This window comes from Mauremys reevesii, linkage group 6, assembly GCF_016161935.1.
Source record: "Mauremys reevesii isolate NIE-2019 linkage group 6, ASM1616193v1, whole genome shotgun sequence".
Taxonomy (NCBI): Eukaryota; Metazoa; Chordata; order Testudines; family Geoemydidae; genus Mauremys; species Mauremys reevesii.
In genome coordinates, this window is record NC_052628.1 from 91,708,997 (window position 1) to 91,731,515 (window position 22,519).

At 39.1% G+C, this 22,519-nt stretch overlaps 1 protein-coding gene across 9 annotated transcripts in view; it reads right to left on the reverse strand.

The window, feature by feature from the left end:
• Positions 1 to 22,519, reverse strand: part of TRPM3 (transient receptor potential cation channel subfamily M member 3) — a 600,384-nt gene that overhangs the window by 413,255 nt on the left and 164,610 nt on the right. For 4 of the 9 annotated variants that reach the window (XM_039544764.1, XM_039544761.1, XM_039544763.1 and 1 more), the window contains exon 1: positions 9,650 to 9,763. The exons of the other annotated variants lie outside the window; for them this stretch is intronic. In XM_039544764.1, coding sequence (XP_039400698.1) covers positions 9,650 to 9,739 — 90 coding nt within the window. In that variant the 5' untranslated portion in view covers positions 9,740 to 9,763. Of the gene's footprint in view, positions 1 to 9,649; positions 9,764 to 22,519 lie in introns of those variants that run through there. 9 annotated transcript variants of the gene reach the window in all.

Here is a 22,519-nt window from a genome sequence, read left to right on the forward strand (position 1 = left end):
TAATCAAAATCATTAACATGTTAAATGGTATTGCATCTGTACCCTCATGCTTCAAGTGCTTCTGTTAAGAGCAACATTTTACAATTCTTGCCCCCCCAAAATAGTCACTGTTTTGTATTAGATTTTTTTTTGATGGAAGTAGTAACTGCTATTTTCTCTTTTATTTTTACTTCTAAACTTCTCTTACAAATACACACGCAAATAAGACACTTCATGGGGAGTCAGCAAAGAGGAGAGCTGCAATTTTATTACATTTGCAATCTTTGTATATGTATTGTATAACACTATAGTGTGCTGTGCAATATACAAAGAATATAGCAAGGTGCTGTGCTTCCTCAACTCCTATTGGCTAATATGTTATCCTAATACTAAATTATCACAGTTTTAAAAGGACATTAATCTAGACTCTTACTGTACAGTCACATATCAGGAAAATTGCAAGCAAAATCAATTGTAAGCATAACTGATAGTTATGATGTCTGAATGCTATCTGATGGTTGAGTGCAATAAGATATGTAGATTGCAAAATTCTGTCATTAAAGTTACAGCTGGTTGCATGTGCAAAATTGCAGGTGAAAAGTTAGAGGTCACTGAAAAAATAGCTCCGTGTATATACAATAAACTTACATCAGTTGCAACTGTACCTGAAAATCTGATGCATTTTTGGTTCCTATGAATCTGCTAATGTAGATACTATTCTTGAAAAAGCATTGTATGCGAGTGTCTTATTCTGTACTATACAGGAAACTGATGCAGACTTCACCCTCCCTTCTTTAATTTTATTTTTCTATTTACCAGAATAGATTTGCTTCTGCATCATTTTCAAGCAAATGGTCACTGCTGCTAAGAATTACATCCATAATGTAGGCTCAATCTGCTAATATATTTCTCACTGATATTTATATAGTCATAAAATGAACACCTAAACCTTTGCAGTATAATTAGCCACGCTTAAAAGGACTTATCTATATAAAACACTGGATTTTGCTTCTTTAGGAGAACTGATTCAATTGAATCAGCTCAAAGTTCATCAAATAGGAGTATCCCCAGCTGCCATATAAGGGGGATCACCTCAGAGCCTAGTAGCCCCAAGTTTAGGGAAATGGAAAGGTGGTTTAGCAACCTGTGTGCATGTGTACACACACTCCTCTGCCATCCCACTCACTTCTGTTACATGTTCCTTGGCTACAACTGAGTACCAAGAACTTATAATTTTGTATTAAGTATTTGTTTGAAAAATTGTACAGTATCTAAAGTTTGGGATAGCAGATGGGCGGTGGGAATGTGTGAATGCATGTTCAAAGGTGGCTTAAAGACACCTCTGCAGCTTCCCCCTTCCTCTTTCCCTCCCATTCTGGGCTTCAAACCTATCCCCTGTTAAAGCAGCAAGGGAATGTCATGGCCATATCCTGGCCATAATCTCTCTCTCCTAGCTTCAACCCTATGCCTCATGTCAGATGAGGGGTGGTACAGGAGCCACTATACCTGTTTCTCTACAATGTGGTTCTTAGACAGTGGCCAGCTAAGATGGATTTAGGGCCATTATGTGCTGGTGAAGCAGTGTGAAATGCCCCCAACACAGCTGAAACTCAGACAAAAATATTTAAAGTCTATTGCAAACTTACTTAACTGACAATTCAGATGAGAAAACAGAACTTTATCAATTAATTATACTAGGTTCTCTATACAGGGATCATACCTACTCTTATGCAATCATCTATATTTCATAGTGTACTATGGGCGCCAGGTTTGTATAATTTTTAGTGCTGCCCAGAACAGGTCCAACTCCTGCCCCCAAACCTGCCTGGTAAGCGGATTCTCTAAAATAAATAAAAATAAATTATATATCTAAATAAAACTTTAACCCTAACCCTAATTTTAAAATGTTACATTCTGCTTATTGGGTCAGATCCTCAGCTGATGTAAATCAATGGAGCTCCATCAAAGTCAATGATGCTATGCCAATTTACACCTGTTTAGGATCTGGTTCATTATTCCTATCCATTTATTAATTTAGCTGAACTCTTCAAATGTCTGAATTAACATATCTAGATGTTTATGTGTCTATGATACAGCAGATTAAACTGCTTCTTGGTTTTGTTACTTCATTGCTCCAATGTTTCCATTCTCTAACCTGCCCTGAAGAATTCTTCCCCCCACCCCCCCAAAGGAACATCTGTTTCTTAAATCTCCACTAGACCATAGGGAAGAGGTCTCATTTGTCTAATATACAGGAAAGGTGGTTGTTTTAATACACGTTTCCATTTTATTTTTTTGCATGCTCCTGTTATTATGTTCAACACTCTGTTCATTCCCGTACAGCTGTCCTGTTTAACAGCACCTTCTAATTTCCAATGTGCAGTTGGAAATCTATTAAATGTCATGCAAGGTGACTTTCATCAGGTTTTAAAACAAAGTTTAAATCACAGTTTGGGCCCAGTCCCTCTCCCTTTGAGCACAATGGGAAAACTCCCACTATCTACAATGGGAGCACAGTCAGGCTCCTCAGCAAGATCTATGTTTGCAGGTTCCTATTTGTTCTGTGTCCACCTCTCAGCTTCTCTCATTAATCTCCAACTCTCCGCCCCTCCCCACCATGTTCCACACAATTTTTGTGTCCCTGGATGCAGGGCTGGCAGTGGACCCAGGCAGCAGTCGGGACCCTGGGTGCGGGGCTAGCAGTGGAGCCCCAGGACCTTGGTCACAAGGCCTGAAGCAGAGCCCCAAACATTGGTGGAGCCGGGCCCACGTTCCTGAATATTGGTGGAACACAGACACCACGGACCCATACAACTCGCTGCCTATGTAGTGTACACTAGTGCTTCTCAAAGCTGGTCTGCCGCTTGTTCAGGGAAAGCCCCTGGCAGTCTGGGCCAGTTTGTTTACCTGCTGTGTCCACAGGTTTGGCCGATCGTGGCTCCCACTGGCTGCAGTTCACCAGGCCCCATTGGCCTGGAGCGTGGGAAGCGGTGTGGGCTGAGAGATATGCTGGTTGCCCTTCCCGCAGCCCCCATTGGCCTGGGGCGGTGAATCGCAGCCAGTGGGAGCTGCGATTGGCTGAACCTGCAGACGCGGCAGGTAAACAAACAAACCTGAAGGGTGACCAGTTTTCTTCGGATAAATTTAAAAGTGACCAATTACACTGAATGACCTTCTACATGCTCATATATTAAGCAGTCCTATCATTCTTTCCTAGAATGCATCAAACCCAGGTAGAGATTTCTGATGGAAGTGTTGATGACAGCTCATTCTCTGTAACAATTTCAGTTAGTAAACAGTCGGACGCAAGCACAGACTACCAATGTAAATTATTACACACTCTTAATTGCCAGCTCTGTGCATATTATCTGGTCATCATCTTCACTCAATATAACATTTCATAAGTGACAGTGTATGCATACCAGACTTATTCTGAGATCCTCTGTTTTTCATCTCGGATCTGGTAAACATACTCTCTCATTTTGCTGCAGTCTTAGATGCACTAAAACAGTCTGTTACAGCAGAACAATTCAGAGCAACCCTTCTCTCCTAAGCAGCTATATGGCAAGAGAAATGAGAGTGTCAAAGCAGGTTACAAAAGATGGTACAGTATTAAGAAATGTTAATCTTCATATTTACCTACCCTGGCACATCTCTAGACATTTGGCACAACTTTCCAGTCATTTTAAAGAATTATATACCATAATATGGTCTGCCCTTTTGATGCTTAAGAGTTTAACATGGTCACAGATGATGATCTCAATAGCTAATAGTGCAGCCAAACCAGCCCATTTACAACTAAATTAACAAAAAAAAAAAAAAGATTTCTTAGAGTTCTCCTCTGAATTACAGGATGACCCTTTGATGACTTAGTCAATAGGTGAAATTGTAATTGCTTTTTCCTCTCTTACATGTACTCTTACTTTATCAGTAGAGGCTTCTGAAGCAGACAGCTGGTGTAGCATAATCATTTACTGTTTCCAAGAGAATATAGTTTATTCTACATTACGTGCTCCAGAAGTAAGTTATTTATTCAATTCACTTTATTTTTCTTGGATACAAGGAGAATAAACTAGCTTTACAAGAGCATTCCTTGGTAATCAAATAATGGAATTCCAGAACATAATTTAAATCTGCTGAACAAAATCCATGTGAAGTTTAGCTGGTGGTGTTCAAGTGTCTATAATGAAGCACAATATCTGTTTTCACTTTTCTTCCTTTAGATGCCTTCTTAATCAATATATTAATATTAACCATATTTTTATACCTTCCCACCCAAGCTAATGGGAGTTTTGTCAATGAGTTCAGGATTTCACCCAAAGCAAATCTTTTTTTACTTTAAAAGACACCATGCCATATCCCAACACCCTCTTTTTTTCAGCCTCTTAAGTGGTTGCCCTCTCAGTTACTTTACATGCACTTTCCTGTGTAGTGCAACTTCAAAAGACGTTAACTGGTTTCTATTTTGATCAGAAATTAGCATCTGATCCCTTTAAATCACCAAAAAGCATTTGATGGACAGACAGCACATGGCAATCACTAAGATGAATCAGATTGTCTCCAAGCTGAGTAGGTTTCTTCTGTAGTTAAATGATATAGTGAAATGGACACTTGCCACTGAACCATGTGGTTAAGAAATATCTAATTTATTTTCTCTGTTTCTTCTGACTTTTCCCTTTTCTCATGACTCTGGCAAACCTAGAGCTATATGTTTATAGAAAGTAAATTCCAGACTCATAAAGCCATTCCAGTAGCCCTACTGTGCAGAAGTAGGTGAAGTAAAATCATTGCTTAAAAGTTACGCAAAGGTTGATACACAGTATTTCCATATGAGCATGCCTCTAAATCAGTAACACTGACCTTACTGAACATCAGACTGATTTTCCTTTGTACCCCCGTACTATCCAAGCCCTGCCCTGGATTTTCTATGCATTATTCCATTTCCTACCTCCATGGTAGGTGTCATCCTCATATCTGTCCTAACCAGAGTTTTAACATCTGCAGACTCTCCTAGAGGCTTACAGTCTTTAAAGTGAAGCCTAGATAGTGATGTTATAGATCAATTTTTCATCACCACACAGACCTGCTCAGAAATATCTATTTACTCTAAATCTTTCCATCTTTATTTTCCCTGCTGGTACATTCATTGCCAAGCATCTCCTCTTCAGCCAATGCATTGAGTTAAATGGAATTTATTTCCACGTCTTCTTACAACAGAACAGCTTTTAAATGCATGATACTTGAATGAATTGGGACTGCATACATATGATATGAAATTCCTTGCACAATTAATATTATGCCATTAAAATTAACTCTCCTGATTTAGAGATTCAAAGAAAAATCAATATAACGAGGTCCTGTCCCAACACGCAAACAAGCAAACAGAGCTAACGCAGAGAAATTGAAGCTAAACTGTCACAGATGGAAAGCCCTCTTTGGAAGACGGCTCTTCTCTTTTCCATGAGCAGCGATGGGAAAATGACAATTTTCTCTACAACACAAAATTGTTCTGTCTACATAAGGATTTCCAAGCAATGCTCATCTTAGTATTCTAACTTTATATTTGAAGCAGTGATATTGTGTGCGTGTGTGGCATGTTAAAAAAGCCACATAGTATTTGCTGCAAGAATATTCTATATGTTGTAGGGAAAAAAGAAAAATAAAGAAACCCAAACCAATGAAGCACTAATTGTAAAAATGCCCTACAGTAATTTGGTTTAATTCATGCTTCAGATGTAATAGCTTCTTAGTTCTTTAATATTCTGTTTCTCTGTTAGAAAATGAAAAACTAAGAAAATAGGATTATAAAACCATTTCTAAACATGAGGGTATTACTGAAGTAGGTTAAAACAGATATGCATGCCTGGAAGACAAGCATAGGAAATAGAGTTGGATGGTGTCCAGCCTGTCAGCATCTGTGAATGATCCTAGTTTAGCTAAATCAAATCAGGCCACTGTGTCCTGCACTATATCTACTGTCAATCCATGTAACAGAGAAGGCCATGCCAATTCAACATAACACTAGGATAATTAATCTGGGTTACCTGTTGAAGGGCAGAATTATGTTAGTAATTTAAAATTAGTCATTTCAAGTGCATCCCACAGGATTATCAAAACAGCATAGTGTAAAGAGAAGCTATTAGCCAGTCCTGGCTGCTACTGTTGTATCTTGAAATTAATAGATCACTACAACTAAAATTGAACTGACAGAGTGAAGGGAGAGGACATTATGCTCCTTGTTAAAGAGACTAGTTAAATATACATTATATACAGATGAAGATGAGGGGTTACATTGTTTACTACGGAGTACTGCATCAGCGGTCACTATGGAAATTTATTCTAAGTCCCTAGAGTTTGTTACTGCTCTTACAGTTTGAGCATATATGTCAGCTTTCAATTTTAAAATGTTTTGTAACTTTGTTCTGATTGTATAAAATCAGGTACAGAGATGAGAATGATCTAGTGTCATTGTAAATTTTTATTCTTTGAAGACTAAATAAAAGACCATACCATCAGTGGTGGGCAACCTGTGGCCCCACGGCCCGCCTGGGTAATCCGCCAGCAGGCTGCAAGATAGTTTGTTTACAATGACCGTCCGCAGGACATGTTGGCTGCTGCTTCCCGCAGCTCCCATTGGCTGAGAATGGTGAACCGCGGCCACTGGGAGCTGCGGGCGGCCGTGCCTGCGGATGCTCAATGTAAACAAACTGTCTCACAGCCCGCCAGCGGATTATCCTGATGGGCTGCATGCAGCCCACAGGTTGCCCACCACTGCAATTGTATGAAATATATTTAAATAGAGTTTTGCAACAACAGATAAAATACATAATGGTGATAAAATGGATGCTATATGTATAGAAACATCAGTTGTAGCAAAGATAATCCTTTTATTGAGCACACATTGTGCAAGAAGCTAATCACATTTAGTAACACAGTATGTTAGGCAAAAGAGAAACTAAATAAAAAAGGCTGGCTGACATCATTATACTGGCAAATTCCCATTAACTTCAATAGACGAAACTAAGTAAGGACTTCAGGATCTGACTCTATAAATATAACAGGTGATAAGAATACACTTGTTCTGTGTCCAGTATTTTCATAAAGGATATTTATGATATTTATTTTAAGAGAAATCAGTACAACATAAAAAAATAAAGATACATAAGTAAATACAAGAATAAAGGAAACTATCACACCATTTATTTATCGTGACACAGCCACTGTGTCCCTTTAACAGGATGCTATCAATTTAAAATTTAGTCAATTTTTAAAAATGAGTTCAAATTAGTTTCAGGTACTACACCTGTCCCTGAATCCCCTTGCCAAAGTTTGCGGATTTATAGAGGATTCTCCTCTTTAGAAGGAAAAAAAAGATTCTCTCTCCTTTATTGCTGTGTGAAAGACACAAAATAGAGAAACTGACTGACTAGGGGGAAAAGTTAATTTGTTTATATACAAATTACTGTCAAATGCACTGGAAAAAAATCAAGGAAAATTTTCTCAATCTTCTCTCTCCTAGTTTGAGTAATCTTAGGTGTTCCAATCTAAGCATATTATCTAATTATAACAAGTGAGTTTTTGGGGGCAGGGATTGTGTCTTTGCATGTGTCAATATAGTAGCTAGCACTCTGGGGCCCTGCTCCTGTCTGGTCCTTTGGGGGATACTGCTTTGTAAATATTCTATGCTAATGATAAAAATAGGTAAAAGTGTTAGAAGGTGTGAATTTTGAGTTGGTGTCCCTTTAAGATGGTACTATGTGCACTTTCTTCCATAGCCAGCCACCAGTGCAGAAAGCCTGGGATAGTGCCAAGGCCCCACCCCCTTCCCATCCTCTCTGGTGTGATTAGGGTTCCTATCAGTGCAAAGCCTTCCACAATCCTTGCATACCCCTGTGCACAAGGACTGTGTTGTTCCTAGCTCCTGTATGTGAACTCTTCCCGTGCTTGTTCACCTGTGTAGGGACTAGCCATCATCTAGCCCTAAAGGATTGTTGTTGTAGCAAGAAAGATTCTAGTTAGCTTGTGCTGTTTAATAAATAATCGATGACATTTACCCTTAAAATATGTGCAGCGATGAAAAACTACACAGATGGGGTAATGTTTATCTGTCAAAAAGATAAAATAATTTTCATGATAATGGGAGTGCTAATAAACCACCATATCAAGGTCTCGCCCCCGCTCACCTCCCCCCGGGAAATTATAGTCTCCTAAATGAATTTTGATACTAATGTGTTGCTTATTCTAGCTTGTACTCTTTGTGTAATTGCTTTTCTCATTAAAATAAACACATGCTCCATTTGTTGTACAATCTACTTCTGTTGCATTTTCATTTACTCACATATAAATTCTGAATCTACTCCACTGTACTGCTTACTGTGTTTTCTTCAGCACATACACACCTAAGGCTAGGAAAAACAATTGTTCCTAGGATAGCCCCTTTCTGTCAAACTAAGATCCATCAAACGCCTGCCATGATGCTAGTGTAGTAGTTTGTTCAATGCATATACTGCAATTATTATACATACTGTAGTTCACTGGAAAACTAATAGAAAGTAAGCTATTATATATTTAATAGTGCATTTAAAGATTCTATTTCTAATAAATGACTTCATTTTCACAATGCCAATTAGCCATATGAAATCAATGGGTACATCACATTTTATATTCAAAGACATTAACTTGAATTCTCATATTACAGATGATTAAACGTTAATTTCAGGGACAGCCTATGAAATGTTAAAGTTACAGATGCATTTGATCAAAAGAAATATTACAGGTATAAAAGCGAAATAGAATATATAGTTTCAGATTCCTGATTATTATGGGGTTTAAAACGCGCACAGCATGTTCCAACAAATTAAGTGACCAGCTTTCCCAAGAACAAATGACACATTTCAGCTCAATACAAACTTTATCTTCTTGTGAAGAGTTTGACTTTTGAGATTTTGGGTTTGATATATGCCTCTAGAAGGCTAAATTGGGATGTACTGTAGTAGTGGTACTTCAGGTGAGAAGCAAATATCTGAGTTTCATACCCATCCATCATTTACTGTATAGTATAATTATTATTTAGGCAAGTATCTTTAAGACAACGTATGAAAACAAAGCGTAACACTTGGTTGAAAAACAAAGGACTAGCAGAAAATTACATTCAGGAAATCTGCATTATCAATTAGGTATAGGCTGACCACTGACTGGTACGTACAGCTTTAAAAAAAACCATGATAATATTTGTTCACACACACAGGGTTGATGTAAGGGTTTGTTCTGTGTGGTATTCTACCCATAGGTGTCCCTGGGGACTAACCATCATCATATAATTAATATCTGTTTAGAAGACTTCTCACAGTATATATGAGAGATACACACACACAGATTTTTTATTCCCTAGAAGTTCATATTATTTTTTCTAACAAATGGTGAATTGGAGAAGAAACAATCAATAATCCCTTATTCCATTCTCACATTGTTAAATGTCTCTCGGACCTCTCTACTTCTCCTAAACATACCATATGCATAAAGACAGACTTCTGCTATCTTTATGCACTAAGATGACAGGAAAAATAATTCAAAGCAAAGTTTCTGGATTCCTTCCAGTAACAAAATCTGAAACACTCTGAATAGAGGATGAAAATAAGTGTTTTATATTAAAATGACCAGTTTACAATACCTTAAGAAGTCTGACAGATGGGAGAAAAGCAGCATGGCATAGCTTCCGAATGGTCCAGTTTAGTGGTCGGGGAGCATCAGTTTGACTCATGACCCTCTAAAAATTCCACTGGAAAATGACCTGCAAACCTTATAATGCCTACAAAACAAATGGTCCTCCACAGTTTTGACATTCCATTTTCATCATGTCCACACCTGCAATTCCGTAGGACAGATGCTTCCTGGAACTTGGTTGGAAGGCTGGCAAAGTGGATTTGCTTTAGCCACTGATCCTCCTTAAGAAAGCAACCTCCTGTCTTGGAGCAGTAGTGCTCATGCATACCAAATGTGGCTGAATGGAAGCAATCAGCCTGCTGCTCAGGGGAGGGCTGCACCGTTTTAAAGGGAAGGGAAAGCCTGCACGAAAAAACCTGCAGTAAGAGCTGCTTGTTCTCTTTCTCACACTGTTCAGAGTACAGGCAGGTTAGACATTCTGAGGGAATCCGAGCCATTTGCTTTTCCTCAGATTTTTTTCTCTTTTTTGTGCGTGTGTGTTTATGGGAGAGATGGCAGAATGGAATGAAAGAATATAAATAAAGCAAGCGATAGGGCACTTCCACTTTCCTTCACAAAGCATTGTGCGGAAAGATAAACCAGCATGAGGGGAGGGGCCAACATTCAGATAGAAAAGAGATAGCTCTGCCTGATAAAACAAAAACTACTTCTTCCTTGATTTATCTGGCATAATGAATTGAGAGAGATCGTGAAGCAGATCAATTTTATTGCCCTGTCATATTGCAGAAATTATCAGCAAATGAGTGGAGTTATGTCCTGATATAATGCACTTTTTAAAATGAAGGGTCTGTTGAGAGATAAGTCCTCTGAGGAAAATACTTAAGGGCACAGGTAAGCAGACTGCAGGCCAAATCCAGACCACCAGACACTTTTGTACAAACCCCAAAAATCTTTTACTCATTATCATCATTTGTTATTATTTTCTCTGGAGTCAGCACCTTGAGTATACTTTGACCAATAAATTTGGACCTTGACAAAAAATAATTGACTACCCATAAGTCTATTTTGCTTTTACTTTATAATTTACAGATACAAGAGGTGTATAATGCTGGAACACTTATAGTAAGGTAGAATCCTATTTGAGATAATTCATGGTTTGCCCAATTAATAACACTTAAAATGTGCTTTAGTTTTTGTAATACAGAAGATGAAGTAACCTTGATTTTATTTTATTTTAACAAAGGTTACATTAGTGACTAGTTAAAATGATAAAAGTTTACAGCAATTTGGGCTCTGGTAGTTGGAATTTTCCAATGTGACACGAATAACCAGTTACTTTTAATCAGAATATGGAAGGGTATAATCAGCCCCTTTTTAACAGCACCATTTTCACTCTCTCCTCTCCTAAGGCTCACAGTAGATGATATTTATTCAATTTGGGGACATTTGGCAAACTTAAGGAATTTTCATGTTTCATTTTACACATCTCTCCCCTTATTAAGGACATTGTTTCTCTATTCGTAATTATCTAAACCCATCATTCCCATATTCCACAGTTAAAGCTGACAAAGTCTCCAAAAGAGAGAAACAAGAAAAGGAACAAAAATATTGTAATGACCCTTTAAGGATTTTGCACAGTTCAATTAACATTGTTTTTGTGAGGCTGTGCTAATAGGTGCTTTTTTTTATACGTATCTATATGTCTATAATGGGTTCCTATGAGTCACACTAATAAAAGTGAACCAATATTTGTGGTCCCAAATCACAGTCTTAAATGGGCAAGGCTTTGAGAGAGTTGGAAAGGCAGGACCTGATCCAAAGCCAACTGAAGACAATGGGAATCTTTCCACTGAGTTCCATGGTATTTGAATCGGGCTCCCAATGAGCATCCTCTGAATTATCCTCTCTAAGACATGATGCAAGGATATAGTTTACCCCACCCTCCCACTTTTGTGGAGGCATGGACGGCTCTCACACTGTATATTCTCAAGATCCCTCAGTAAAGCCTACAAATCTGGGGACATCTGTAGAAAACTGGTGCCTGATGCAGAAGCCAAGTACCTCTGTGCTCCTTCCTGACCTCCTCCCCAACCCTTCATATTGGTAGAGCTCCCTGAGGAGCTTAGCCCCGGTTGGTTTTGTAACTGTGCACCAACTAAAAACTCACAATCAGGGGGAAGTTGAGAGCAGGTTGTGAAATGGAATAAGACAAGGCTTGTGGAAAAAATTATTCAGCAGAACAGCTCTGCCCAGGTCTCACCCATAATCCTAAATCTGCAGTCCTAAATGTGCAGAGATGGATGGGTTTCTGAGAGGTTGAAGGGCTACTGAGATGACAGACCTAAAGCTCAAACGTCCTTCCTCCTGACACAATTTGGGCCAAAGCATCTGGCTCTTGCTTTTTTTTTTTTATCCCCTCCACAGTGGGAAAAGGGTGTGATCAAGCCCCTTTGCCCATGTCACACGGGTTTAAATGCTCGTGCACTTTACTTTTTCAGTTGAAGTAGTAAAAATCTACCATTGATGAGTTACAACAACATTTCCTGACACTCTTTTAAGGGCTCAATGAAAGAGGCAAAGGGGAAGCCAGGCAGAAAGAACATATCTAAATCTTGACACTGAATACCATGGTACTTAAAAGGAGCACAGCATGATCCTTTTGTCTGAGTTAGGAAAGTAATAGTAGATAAGTGCCATGGAATGGTTAAACTGGGGGACGAGGAGTTTGCCATGGAAAGAAAGTAGAAAAACTGCAGCCTTGAATAACCCCACCTTTTTCTCCAAAAGGCTGCAGGGATGCTCACTGGTAAGATATATACCATCACCACCGTAAACCCTCCCCACATCTGCTTTTTCATTGGGCACCTGGTGAAAAATTAAATGGACAGATTGCACTACAGATAGGGAAACTGGAAAAATGGTAGAATGCTGCCTCTCTCTTCACTGTGTAAGAAAGTAGGATAACAAACCTCTAAGGAGGTTAGGGAGCAGATGACAATAAAAATATAACAGATTGTTTTAATAAACTAAAAATACTAAGTCCAATGCATCTTAGCTTCCACTGCATTTTAAATGCTTGAGACAGAGCTCTACAAATGCCCCTCTGATACACACAGCAGCTTAGAAGCCATCACTTTTATATAGTGTAATGTTTATTATGCATCCATTTGTTTTCATGGCCTGCTTCTTCACCACCTGGCCTCTTGTCTAGTCATTCACACCTGTAGAAAGAAGGGAGTGAGAGAGAGGATGGTGAAGTGAATAGGGCATGGGAATAGAACTCAAGAGATCTAGAGTCAGCTTCTGGTTCTATGGTAGACTTTGTGTGACCTTGAGCAAATCACTTAAATCTGCTCTATGGCTCAGTTCCCCAACTGCAACATGGGGATAGGACTTCCCTTATCTCATAGGTTACTGTGAGGATAAATAGATTAGTGACTGTGAGGCACCCAGATATAACAGTGATGAGGATCACATAAATAGCTGCTACCAATCAGAATGGTAGCTATCAGTCTAACTCACACCTTGAATAGCTGTAAGTAATCTAAGGGCAGAGGTGAAAGTAAGCCGGTATGGTCCGGTACTGCATACCGGCAAGAGCCAGTACACCATGCCGGACTGCACTGGCTTCCGTGGCAGGGATTTAAAGGGCTCTGGGCTCCCCGCTGCAGCGGGCAGCCCAGAGCCCTTTGAATCCCGGCCCCAGCCCAGCCACCGGAGCTGCAGTGGGGATTTAAAGGGCCCAGAGCTCCACGGTGGCTGGAGCCCCAGGCCCTTTAATTTGCCCCGGAGCCCCGGGGGCTCCCAGCAACCTCTTCAGCTGAGAGCCCTGGGTTGATTTAAAAGCCCTGGGACTCCCAGCCACAGCCAGTGCACCAGGGCCTTTAAATCTTGAGAGGCCCCGCCTCTTCCAATTGAGGCCCCACCTCTTCCAGATGAGGCCATGCCCTCCTCAGGACTCCAGCAGTACCGGTAAGTCCTGTAAGTTACTTTCACCACTGTCTAAGGGGATGGCAGTGAAGATTCAAGCTCCAAAGGCATGATTCTCAGAGGTGTTGAGGAGAGCTGGTTGAAAAATGGGACACCATTTTCATGAAAGGTCTCATGATTTTGTATCTATTTTTTGGTCAAAACTGTAATGAAAAAGTGTCAAATTGAAGATTTTCAACCAGCTGTACTGCAGCGTGCCTGCAGCTGTCACTGAATTCTGTTGTAACTATGAGTGATCAGTTCTTTTGAAAACCAGGCTCCTTGTCTCTACGTCAGAAGATTATGGAGGTGCAACAATCATGTCAGACTTTATCCTCCTATTAAATGCTGTTATAACATAGCACTAAATGTTAAAGTTGCCACTGTTCAGATTAGAGTGTTCCCCCTTTCAGACACATTCAGTGCACTACCATTGCAGTGAGGTCTATTACTTTGTCAATTGCCAAGTAAAAATCATAACAATTTAAGGCAAGTTCCATTGCTGCTAGGTGACAAGAAAGATTGCTGTGTTACCTAAAGAAAGGTATTTTTAAAAGCTCTTCTATGTCAATTTCCATAATCTCACATAACAATCCTGTGTTCATAAACATCTACTATATCACATATCCCTAGGTACAATACATGAAAGCAGCACATATAAGAATACTAAATAATGAAAGAATGGTTGACAATCCATAAAATCCAAACTGGTTACAGTATATTAGTTGTGGCCATTTTAGCCTGGGGGCAAATATATATCAACAAGATCAAAGGGCTGCTGCTAACAAATATTTAAGAGCAAACTGTCCTGTTTCTCGTTCCCTTGGTATCACTTAGTCACCACACACAGAAAGGAAGCCAGTAGCATGCCCCCTACTTGAGATTCCCCTCTTATTTTTTGCACTGAGGGAGTGTTCAGTAGGTCCAGTCACAGATCTGGACCCCTTGTGCTAGGCTCCGTATAAACACAGAACAAAGACTGTCCCTACCCTAAAGAGTTTACAATCCAAGTACAAGATGAGAGACAACAGGTGGATGCAGACAGACAGGAGAGCAAAAGGACATATGACAGTACTGGTCAGCATGATAGGCAGCTGTCCCCTGCAAACCAGCTGCCTCACTATTATCAAGTTCTCTCTAAGCATGGGAAAATTTCCCGCAGACATCAAGTTAGCATAGCTGGCTCTTTCTCTGTGCACCAGGAGCTAAGAGAGAGGTGTCTATCAGGTGTGAGAAGGGCATGCATTGTACTCTGGCTATCTATCCTCAGTTGATGCATGGTCCCTAGGGAAATGTTTCCAGATGGCACAAGACAGAGCACTCTACCTGCTGAATCAAGGAAGTGTAACTGGCTGTTGTTTCTGTGCTTCACCTCTTTTCCCTTCTCCTGGGTTGTCCTGCAGTATCCTTTGCTAATAGGCACTCCCGTAAGCTCAGGCAGAGTCATCCAACCTCCTATCCTATCCTGCTCTCCCTGGGGTTCTCAGTCCAACAGGCAAGCAGACAATCCAAGCAACTTATGTCTCCTTCCCTATAATGCAGCACATGGTCAGGATGGGAGCTGCTGAGAAGCAGATACAGAGAAGAGACAGCAGCTGCTCAAAGCTTGCAGCTCACAGGAGAATAACTCCTGAGGCCCCCTGCCAACTTGCCTTTAGTCACAGGATTGACTCAGAAGCTTGAGTTTAAAAGTCACAGGGTATGGTTTAGGAAACATTTTCAATTCATAATCAAATAAAAGTTTTCTTATTGACAACATTGTCTTCCAGTATTACAGGGTGGTCAATAGCTGCAGTATATACGTAGCAGCTATTGTTCACAAAAACGGTATAGTAACCATCTTTGTTCAGTACCTTTAAATTTACAAGATTCAGTGCTAACCATTTTTTCCACTGTGCTTTGCATGTTTTTGCATCCCCAGAAAGTTGTGTTCTAACAAACTGGAAATGTGAACATGCCACAAAACTCATCTGAACTCCCTAAGTTTCATGTGGCATCCATCTTAACACACAAATTGGCCCAGACTTACTTGAAGCTTGTGTAACTCATGTGCAACTCAGCCTGTTCTTTGGATTTAGAATAAATGATTGATTGAAGTTTTGCACAGCTCTTCCTGTTAGGTGTTTTTGGAACATGGCTTTGCTGCTCTTTCCTTCTGCTACCTTTGCTAAGACAGTTCACAAATTCACTATCCCATGCGTGTGCGCGTGCACACACACACACACACACACACAGAGTGGACCTGTTATATTAAGACTAGATAAAGTGTTGATAAATGATTGATGTTACAAACATGTTCTAAATCTAGACATTAATATCACGTATTATAGTGTGTTACAAGCACATACAAATAAATGGTTACATATGACCATGGTTATAGACAACCTATTGAGCAACTTGAGTCTAACAATCTGTAACAATTAACTATTTATGAAAATATCTATTAACTATTTATAAAATGTACCCTTAATATAATTTGAACAAAAATGTTTAGGCTCTTTGCTGTTTCCTTGTTAACTATATATTACTGAATGCTGTTGTTAACATTAATATTTGAATATTTCTATTGTATGCCTATCCTTTTAGTGTATTGAAAAGCTCGTCATATGTCCTCTTAATACTTACTTTTCTAGAATACAGTCAGTTCATTTTCCCTCAAAAGTCACTTTTCTAAACTTCTAACATTCTTTTTGCCCTTCCCTCTCAACTAGATTTCCTTTCCATTATTGATACTAATCAGCCATAAGTTTAAGTCCTTACCCGAGTACTGCAGTATTTTTCTGACTTTTGTTGCGCACAGCCACGTAACATTTTTATATTTGTCTGTTACATTTTGTATTCTCATGCAATTACATGCTCTCATTTTTGTTATTTAGTGCTTTGTATTTACTTGTCCCGTTTCATCTAAATTTTGAAATGTTCTTTTATCACTTAATTAAGTCACAAAGTTCCCCAGTGAATCATTTATGTTAGGTCATCTAGTACCTAATTTCTGAGATGAGTAAATTGAGAGAGAGAGAGTCAAAGTGAATTGTCCATATTAACACAGAAAATTAATAAGCAGAGCACGGAATGGAACCCAGTAAACTTCATTTCCAGTTCCTTGTTGTAACCATCAGGTTACCATGTGAACTTTTTTAGTCTCGATGACTTACGTCATAAAGAAAGTAAAAACAAATATAAAGTTTGCATACAAGAGAGAGAAACAGTGATTTCCCCTGTGCTGTTATGCATATGAAGTGAGAAACAAAATGGCAACAGCCTTGCACTAGGCAAGGAGCTCCTCTGCATTTAAAGGACAGTGGACAGAGAGAGTGACAACTTTCTGCAACATATACCTCACTTGCCTCAGTAACGTAAATGTATACAGTCACATTTAGTTTTAATGGAGTCCTGTGCCACGTGAGAATGGCAAAGAATTACAAACACTAATGTTACATTTTCTTCCAACACTGAACAAGGAATTTTAGTAGAATAAGGAAAACAGTAATATCCATCTCTAAAGCTGTTCTGTCTCTCTACTTCCTTGTAGAAATTCTGCCTAGAAATTTACCCAGATCTGTGCTACCTGACTTCTTGTTTGAGATTTAAACAGTACACATATCCTCACAGTCTCCCTTTATACTGCATCTAGCAGTGCCTGTCCAGGTGGTCATTTGGCACCTGCTCTTTGTCCATAACTGTGCACACACCATGCTATCTACATCACTTTGTAGACATTTACCACTAGTTTGTCTAGTCCTTGACCATCTGGATCAATACTACATCCTATAGTCCATATCTTTTGTACCATCTTTATCCTCCCCAAGTTGCTTAGGGCAACATAAGGTGTCTTATGCCAGAATGGTCACCTCAGACATCTTATCTCAGCTGACTATTCTCCTGTTATCACTCAGCCCAGATTCATTTGATTGGAAGGTGGGAGAATCCTGCTGCTCCCTTTCACTGTCACAATATCCATCTACCTGAGGATACTCATCTCTGTTAATATCTTGCTGTCTTTAATATTCAGCAGGGCAGCCAGCTGACCCAGGAGTGCCTCTAGCTTGTTATTCAGTTAGCTGTGTGAGTGAGTGTGAGTGTGAGAGTGACAGAGACAGAGAGACAGGAATTAATACTGCAAGAGAATCCATATAGCTAAGGGTCTCTTCTAGTAAACAAAACTATCACCAAAGAGAACAAACAAAAAGGAACAACTCTATACTTAAGAGGAAATGCCTGTAGCGATAGAAAGTAACCTAGGAGTAGGTGAAGAGAGTTTGTCAATATCAGCCTTTCACCTAAAGTTATATCGCTAACAACCAAATATAACAAGTAGTCTTCAGAAAGATGTTAATATTAATTACAAAGATGTCCTGGAATACTATGCATTAGGAAACACGACTAAAACCCTTTTTATGGATGTTTCAGAGAGATGTCAGTTTTCACAGATGTCAATGACCGAAAACTAAAATCCACTCAAGAGTTACTGTTACCAAGGGTACATCTTCACTACCAGCCGTATCGGCGGATAGCAATAGATCTCTCGGGGATCGATATATTGTGTCTCATCTAGACGCGATATATCGATCCCCGAACGCGCTCCTGTCGACTCTGGAACTCCACCAACATGAACGGCGGTAGCGGAGTCGACAGGGGGACCCGCGGACATCAATCTCGCGCCGTGAGGATGGTAGGTAACTCGATTTAAGATACTTCGACTTCAGCTACGCTATTCACGTATTCTTAGATCAATTCCCCCCCCCAGTGTAGACCAGCCCCAAGATTCCATCATTACACTTCACAGGCATTTTGAGCACTGGTGACTGTTGTCAGCTAGTGCAAAGAAGTTCGGCGTGTGAAATAGTTGACCCTCCTAAGCAAGAAGTGGCCCAGCTGTAACAGCTAATATTTTTTCTTTGCAAAACATCAAAGGACTAAAAGAGAGATTCAGATCAGAAAGCTCCATAAAATAAACAAAAAGGAAAAATATGAAAAAGGAGTTAACTAAATTATGAAATAAGACCATTGTGATTTAAAAATGTATATATTTTCTCTTTTTGAACTATTATGAAACCTTACTGAGCCCTATGGACTTCAAATTTACATCTGTAACAAATTCCGTATTCAAAATTTTATGATTTGTTACGCACATCCAACACTGATACATTTCCCTACATACTGCACTTGTGCACGCTTGAGAAATATATAGGTCTTTCCATTAAAAAACCCATAAACACACTTGCCTGCTTCTTGCTTGCATATATATACACACACATATATATATATATATATACATACATATATATACACATACACACACACACACACACACACACCTGCCCCTGGAAATTCTAACTACATGCATCTGACAAAGTGGGTCTTCACCCACGAAAGCTCATGCTCCTATACGTCTGTTAGTCTATAAGGTGCCACAGGACTCTCTTCTGCTTTTACAGATCCAGACTAACACGGCTACCCCTCTGATACTTGACACTTAGACAGTGGCACAAATTCTGGATATCATAGAAAATCATAACAAGAAAGTGCCTTTTCTACCTTGGAAAATGTTTCTGAAATTACTTTTTCAATTATTATGTGTGTGCATTAGGCCTAACACCATTCAAACGTGTAGTAAAAAGACAGTCCCTGCACCAGAAAATGAATTAGCTATGTTTATACCAAGACACAAGGCACCTGAAACAGAAGAACTAGGTGGATGGCAATGGGATGAAGCAACAGTAAAGCAAGCATGTTTTTGCATAAGCAGTAGTCTCAGCTTGCCACTTGCCTAACCATTGTCAGATGACAGGGTTCTGTAAGCATGATGGGAGATGGAGATACAAGATGAGACAAGCTGTGAGCATTGAATTACCAGAAGTCCTCCCAACCCTATACAAACATATCAGTCACATGGAGAACTGGAAACACAGAAATCAACCACACTGCCTTACACCACAGACTACTTCTAATTCCATTTTGTAACCTGGTATAGCATATTGAAAACTGAGTTAAAATGATCAAATATCACTTTACATTTCAGGGGCGAGGGAGGATTCCTGGTCCGGCTTGCAGGCAAGGGGTCCCAATAGGGAAGCACGTGATCTGGGTCTTTCAGGAAGCAGTCTGCAAAGAGCCAGCCTAAAGCATAGTGTGGTGAGTTGTGCCTCTGTCTTATGGAACAGCTAGCTCTCTCTGTTTTTGGTTCTTGTGTGCTGCAGTTCTGGATTTTAAGAAATAAAAGACTGTGACCTTGCAATTTCTCTGTTTGTGTGCTGTGAACATAACAGTTGGTACGACACATAACAAGACCCTTGAAAGATCTGTGCTTGCTTGTGTTTGTGAGATTCCCACTGTGACAATAACACCCTATTTGGAATTTAACAGTGGATCACTAGCATGTCTAATTTTCCAGTATCAACAGTATTGCCTATCAGTAAAGGCAAAAGAGGCTCCATTAATGGTGGTTTTCTATGAAAAATTTGCTTTTTAAGGATTTGAACAATTTTTCTTCTAAAAATCTATATGTAGCTAGTATAGCTCAGTTGTTTGCAGGAGCCAAGCCATGGAAGTCAGGGGATCAGCAATTAAACTCAGAAATGATCTTTTATACTACAACATGTAAATTTCACATTTTAAAATTTCATAAAATTGGCCTGTTTTTAAGAGCTATTAGTCATATTCCCAAAGCCTTCTTTTGAAATGTATTACTTATGGGGCCTATTTACCGAGTGCTTCTGTGTATAATCCTCTGCAATGTGTGGAGGGTAGTAATAATTCCATGCTAATAAGTTTAATTTTTTTAATCAGAAATTGAACAAAATGTGGTGTAACATTGCTTTGCAAAAGAAACTCTCAAGCTATCCTTCGAATTTAACTCATGAAACAACAATAGTGCTATAATGCTGTTCCTCAGACTAAATAAATTCATTCATTTAAAACAGTCATGCCACCAACCTTGATGCATATTAGTCCACACAGTGCTTGTTTGCTTCTCTAAAGAGAAGACAGACTGGTTGGTTGTAGCAACCAAAAAAGGAAAGAAAACTGGGAAAGAAAAGGAAATTGGTGTCAATCAGTTGGGAAAAATGTAATTTCACTTATATTTTTAGGATGTTTACAAAAAGCAATAAAGTGATTTCTACTATCTCACTATGCCTAAGTCTTACTGCTATTATAAAACCTCTCTCTGATGCGCTCTAATACATTTCTTAACTGATCTATTTTATAATTAAATATTAACTAATACATAGATTTACTTGAAAAGTTGCAGAAAATTCATTCTATACTCAAAAAGTAAGTGCTCTAATTTTGAGATGGATAGTCTATTTTTCCATACGTAAGATGCTGAATCCCTGCTTTAAGTGCAAAACTCAATTAAATCTTAACTTCGGAGCCACAACAGATGCCTCCATAATTACAGCATTAAAAAAACCTAATAAAATTACTTTCTATCTTATGGAGAAAAATGAGAACATTTGTTGCAGGTTTTGAAGGTTTCATGCCACGACAATCCTATGGGCTTGACCTTGAAACTTCTATTCATGAGCGTAGTCCTTATTGAGTATTTACATTGTAATCACTGGAGCTGTTCTCTGAGCAAAGAATCCTCTTCTAAGTAACCTGTAAATTCAAACCCTACCTCTTTTATCACTATGACTCTGAATTTTTCGGGACAAATGAATTCTTATTTCTCTGAATCCCATTTTATATTCTGTTAAATGACTATATAAACAGTGCATTATGTCTAGCAGGACAGATTCCCCCATGAGTTTGAGATTTGGTTCTCTACTTACATGCTTTTAGCACTACTTAAATAACCAAGGACAGAATCTCTCTCCTTTGTGATTTATGTGCCCACCTCTAGAAAAATGAACGGATTCTGCTGGTTTTGTGGACACCATGCTTTATGTCCCCTATCCTGTTACGCTTAAAGTTCCTGTTTTCAATAGGACACATACTTCACTTTTTAAAATTACAGAAAATAGCCCTAGTGATTTTTTAATGGAACAGAGGGTCATTCTTCTGTGTGTGCCATTATGCCACAGCCTGCAAGTTAATTTGCAATTTTTATTTTGTTTTTGAGAGTGACTTAAAATGCTGGGGTGGGAAAGGTCAGGAGGGAAGAGGGGGAAATCAGGAAAACGAGAGTGAATAAACCCTGATGCAATGTATTTGCATAAACATTTAATATTTATTTTTAAAATTACTTCTGTATTTAACAAAAAGAACTAGGAGTACTTGTGGCACCTTAGAGACTAACAAATTTATTTGAGCATAAGCTTTCGTGGGCTAAAACCCACTTCATCGGATGCATGCAGTGGAAAATACAGTAGGAAGATACACGCACACACAGGACATGAAAAAATGGGTGTTGCCATACTAACTATAACGAGAGTAATCAGTTAAGGTGGCTATTATCAGCAGGAGAGGGAAAAAAAACTTTTGTAGTGATAATCAGGATGGCCCATTTCCAACAGTTGACAACAAGGTGAGAGTAACAGTGAGGGGAAAAATTAGCATGGGGAAATAGGTTTTACTTTGTGTAACGACACATCCACTTCCAGTCTTTATGCAAGCCTAATTTAAAGGTGTCCAGTTTGCAAATTAATTCCAATTCTGCAGTTTCTTGGAGTCTGTTTTTGAAGTTTTTTTGTTGGAATACTGCAACTTTCAGGTCTGTAATCAAGTGACCAGGGAGGTTGAAGTGTTCGCAGACTGTTTTTTTAATGTTATAATTCTTGACCTCTGATTTGTGTCTATTCTTTCTTTTGCATAAAGACTGTCCGATTTGGCCAATGTACATGGCGGAGGGGCATTGCTGGCACATGATGGCATATATCATGTTTGTAGATGTGCAGGTGAACGAGCCTCTGATAGCGTGGCTGATGTGATTAGGTCCTATGATGGTGTCCGCTGAATAGATATG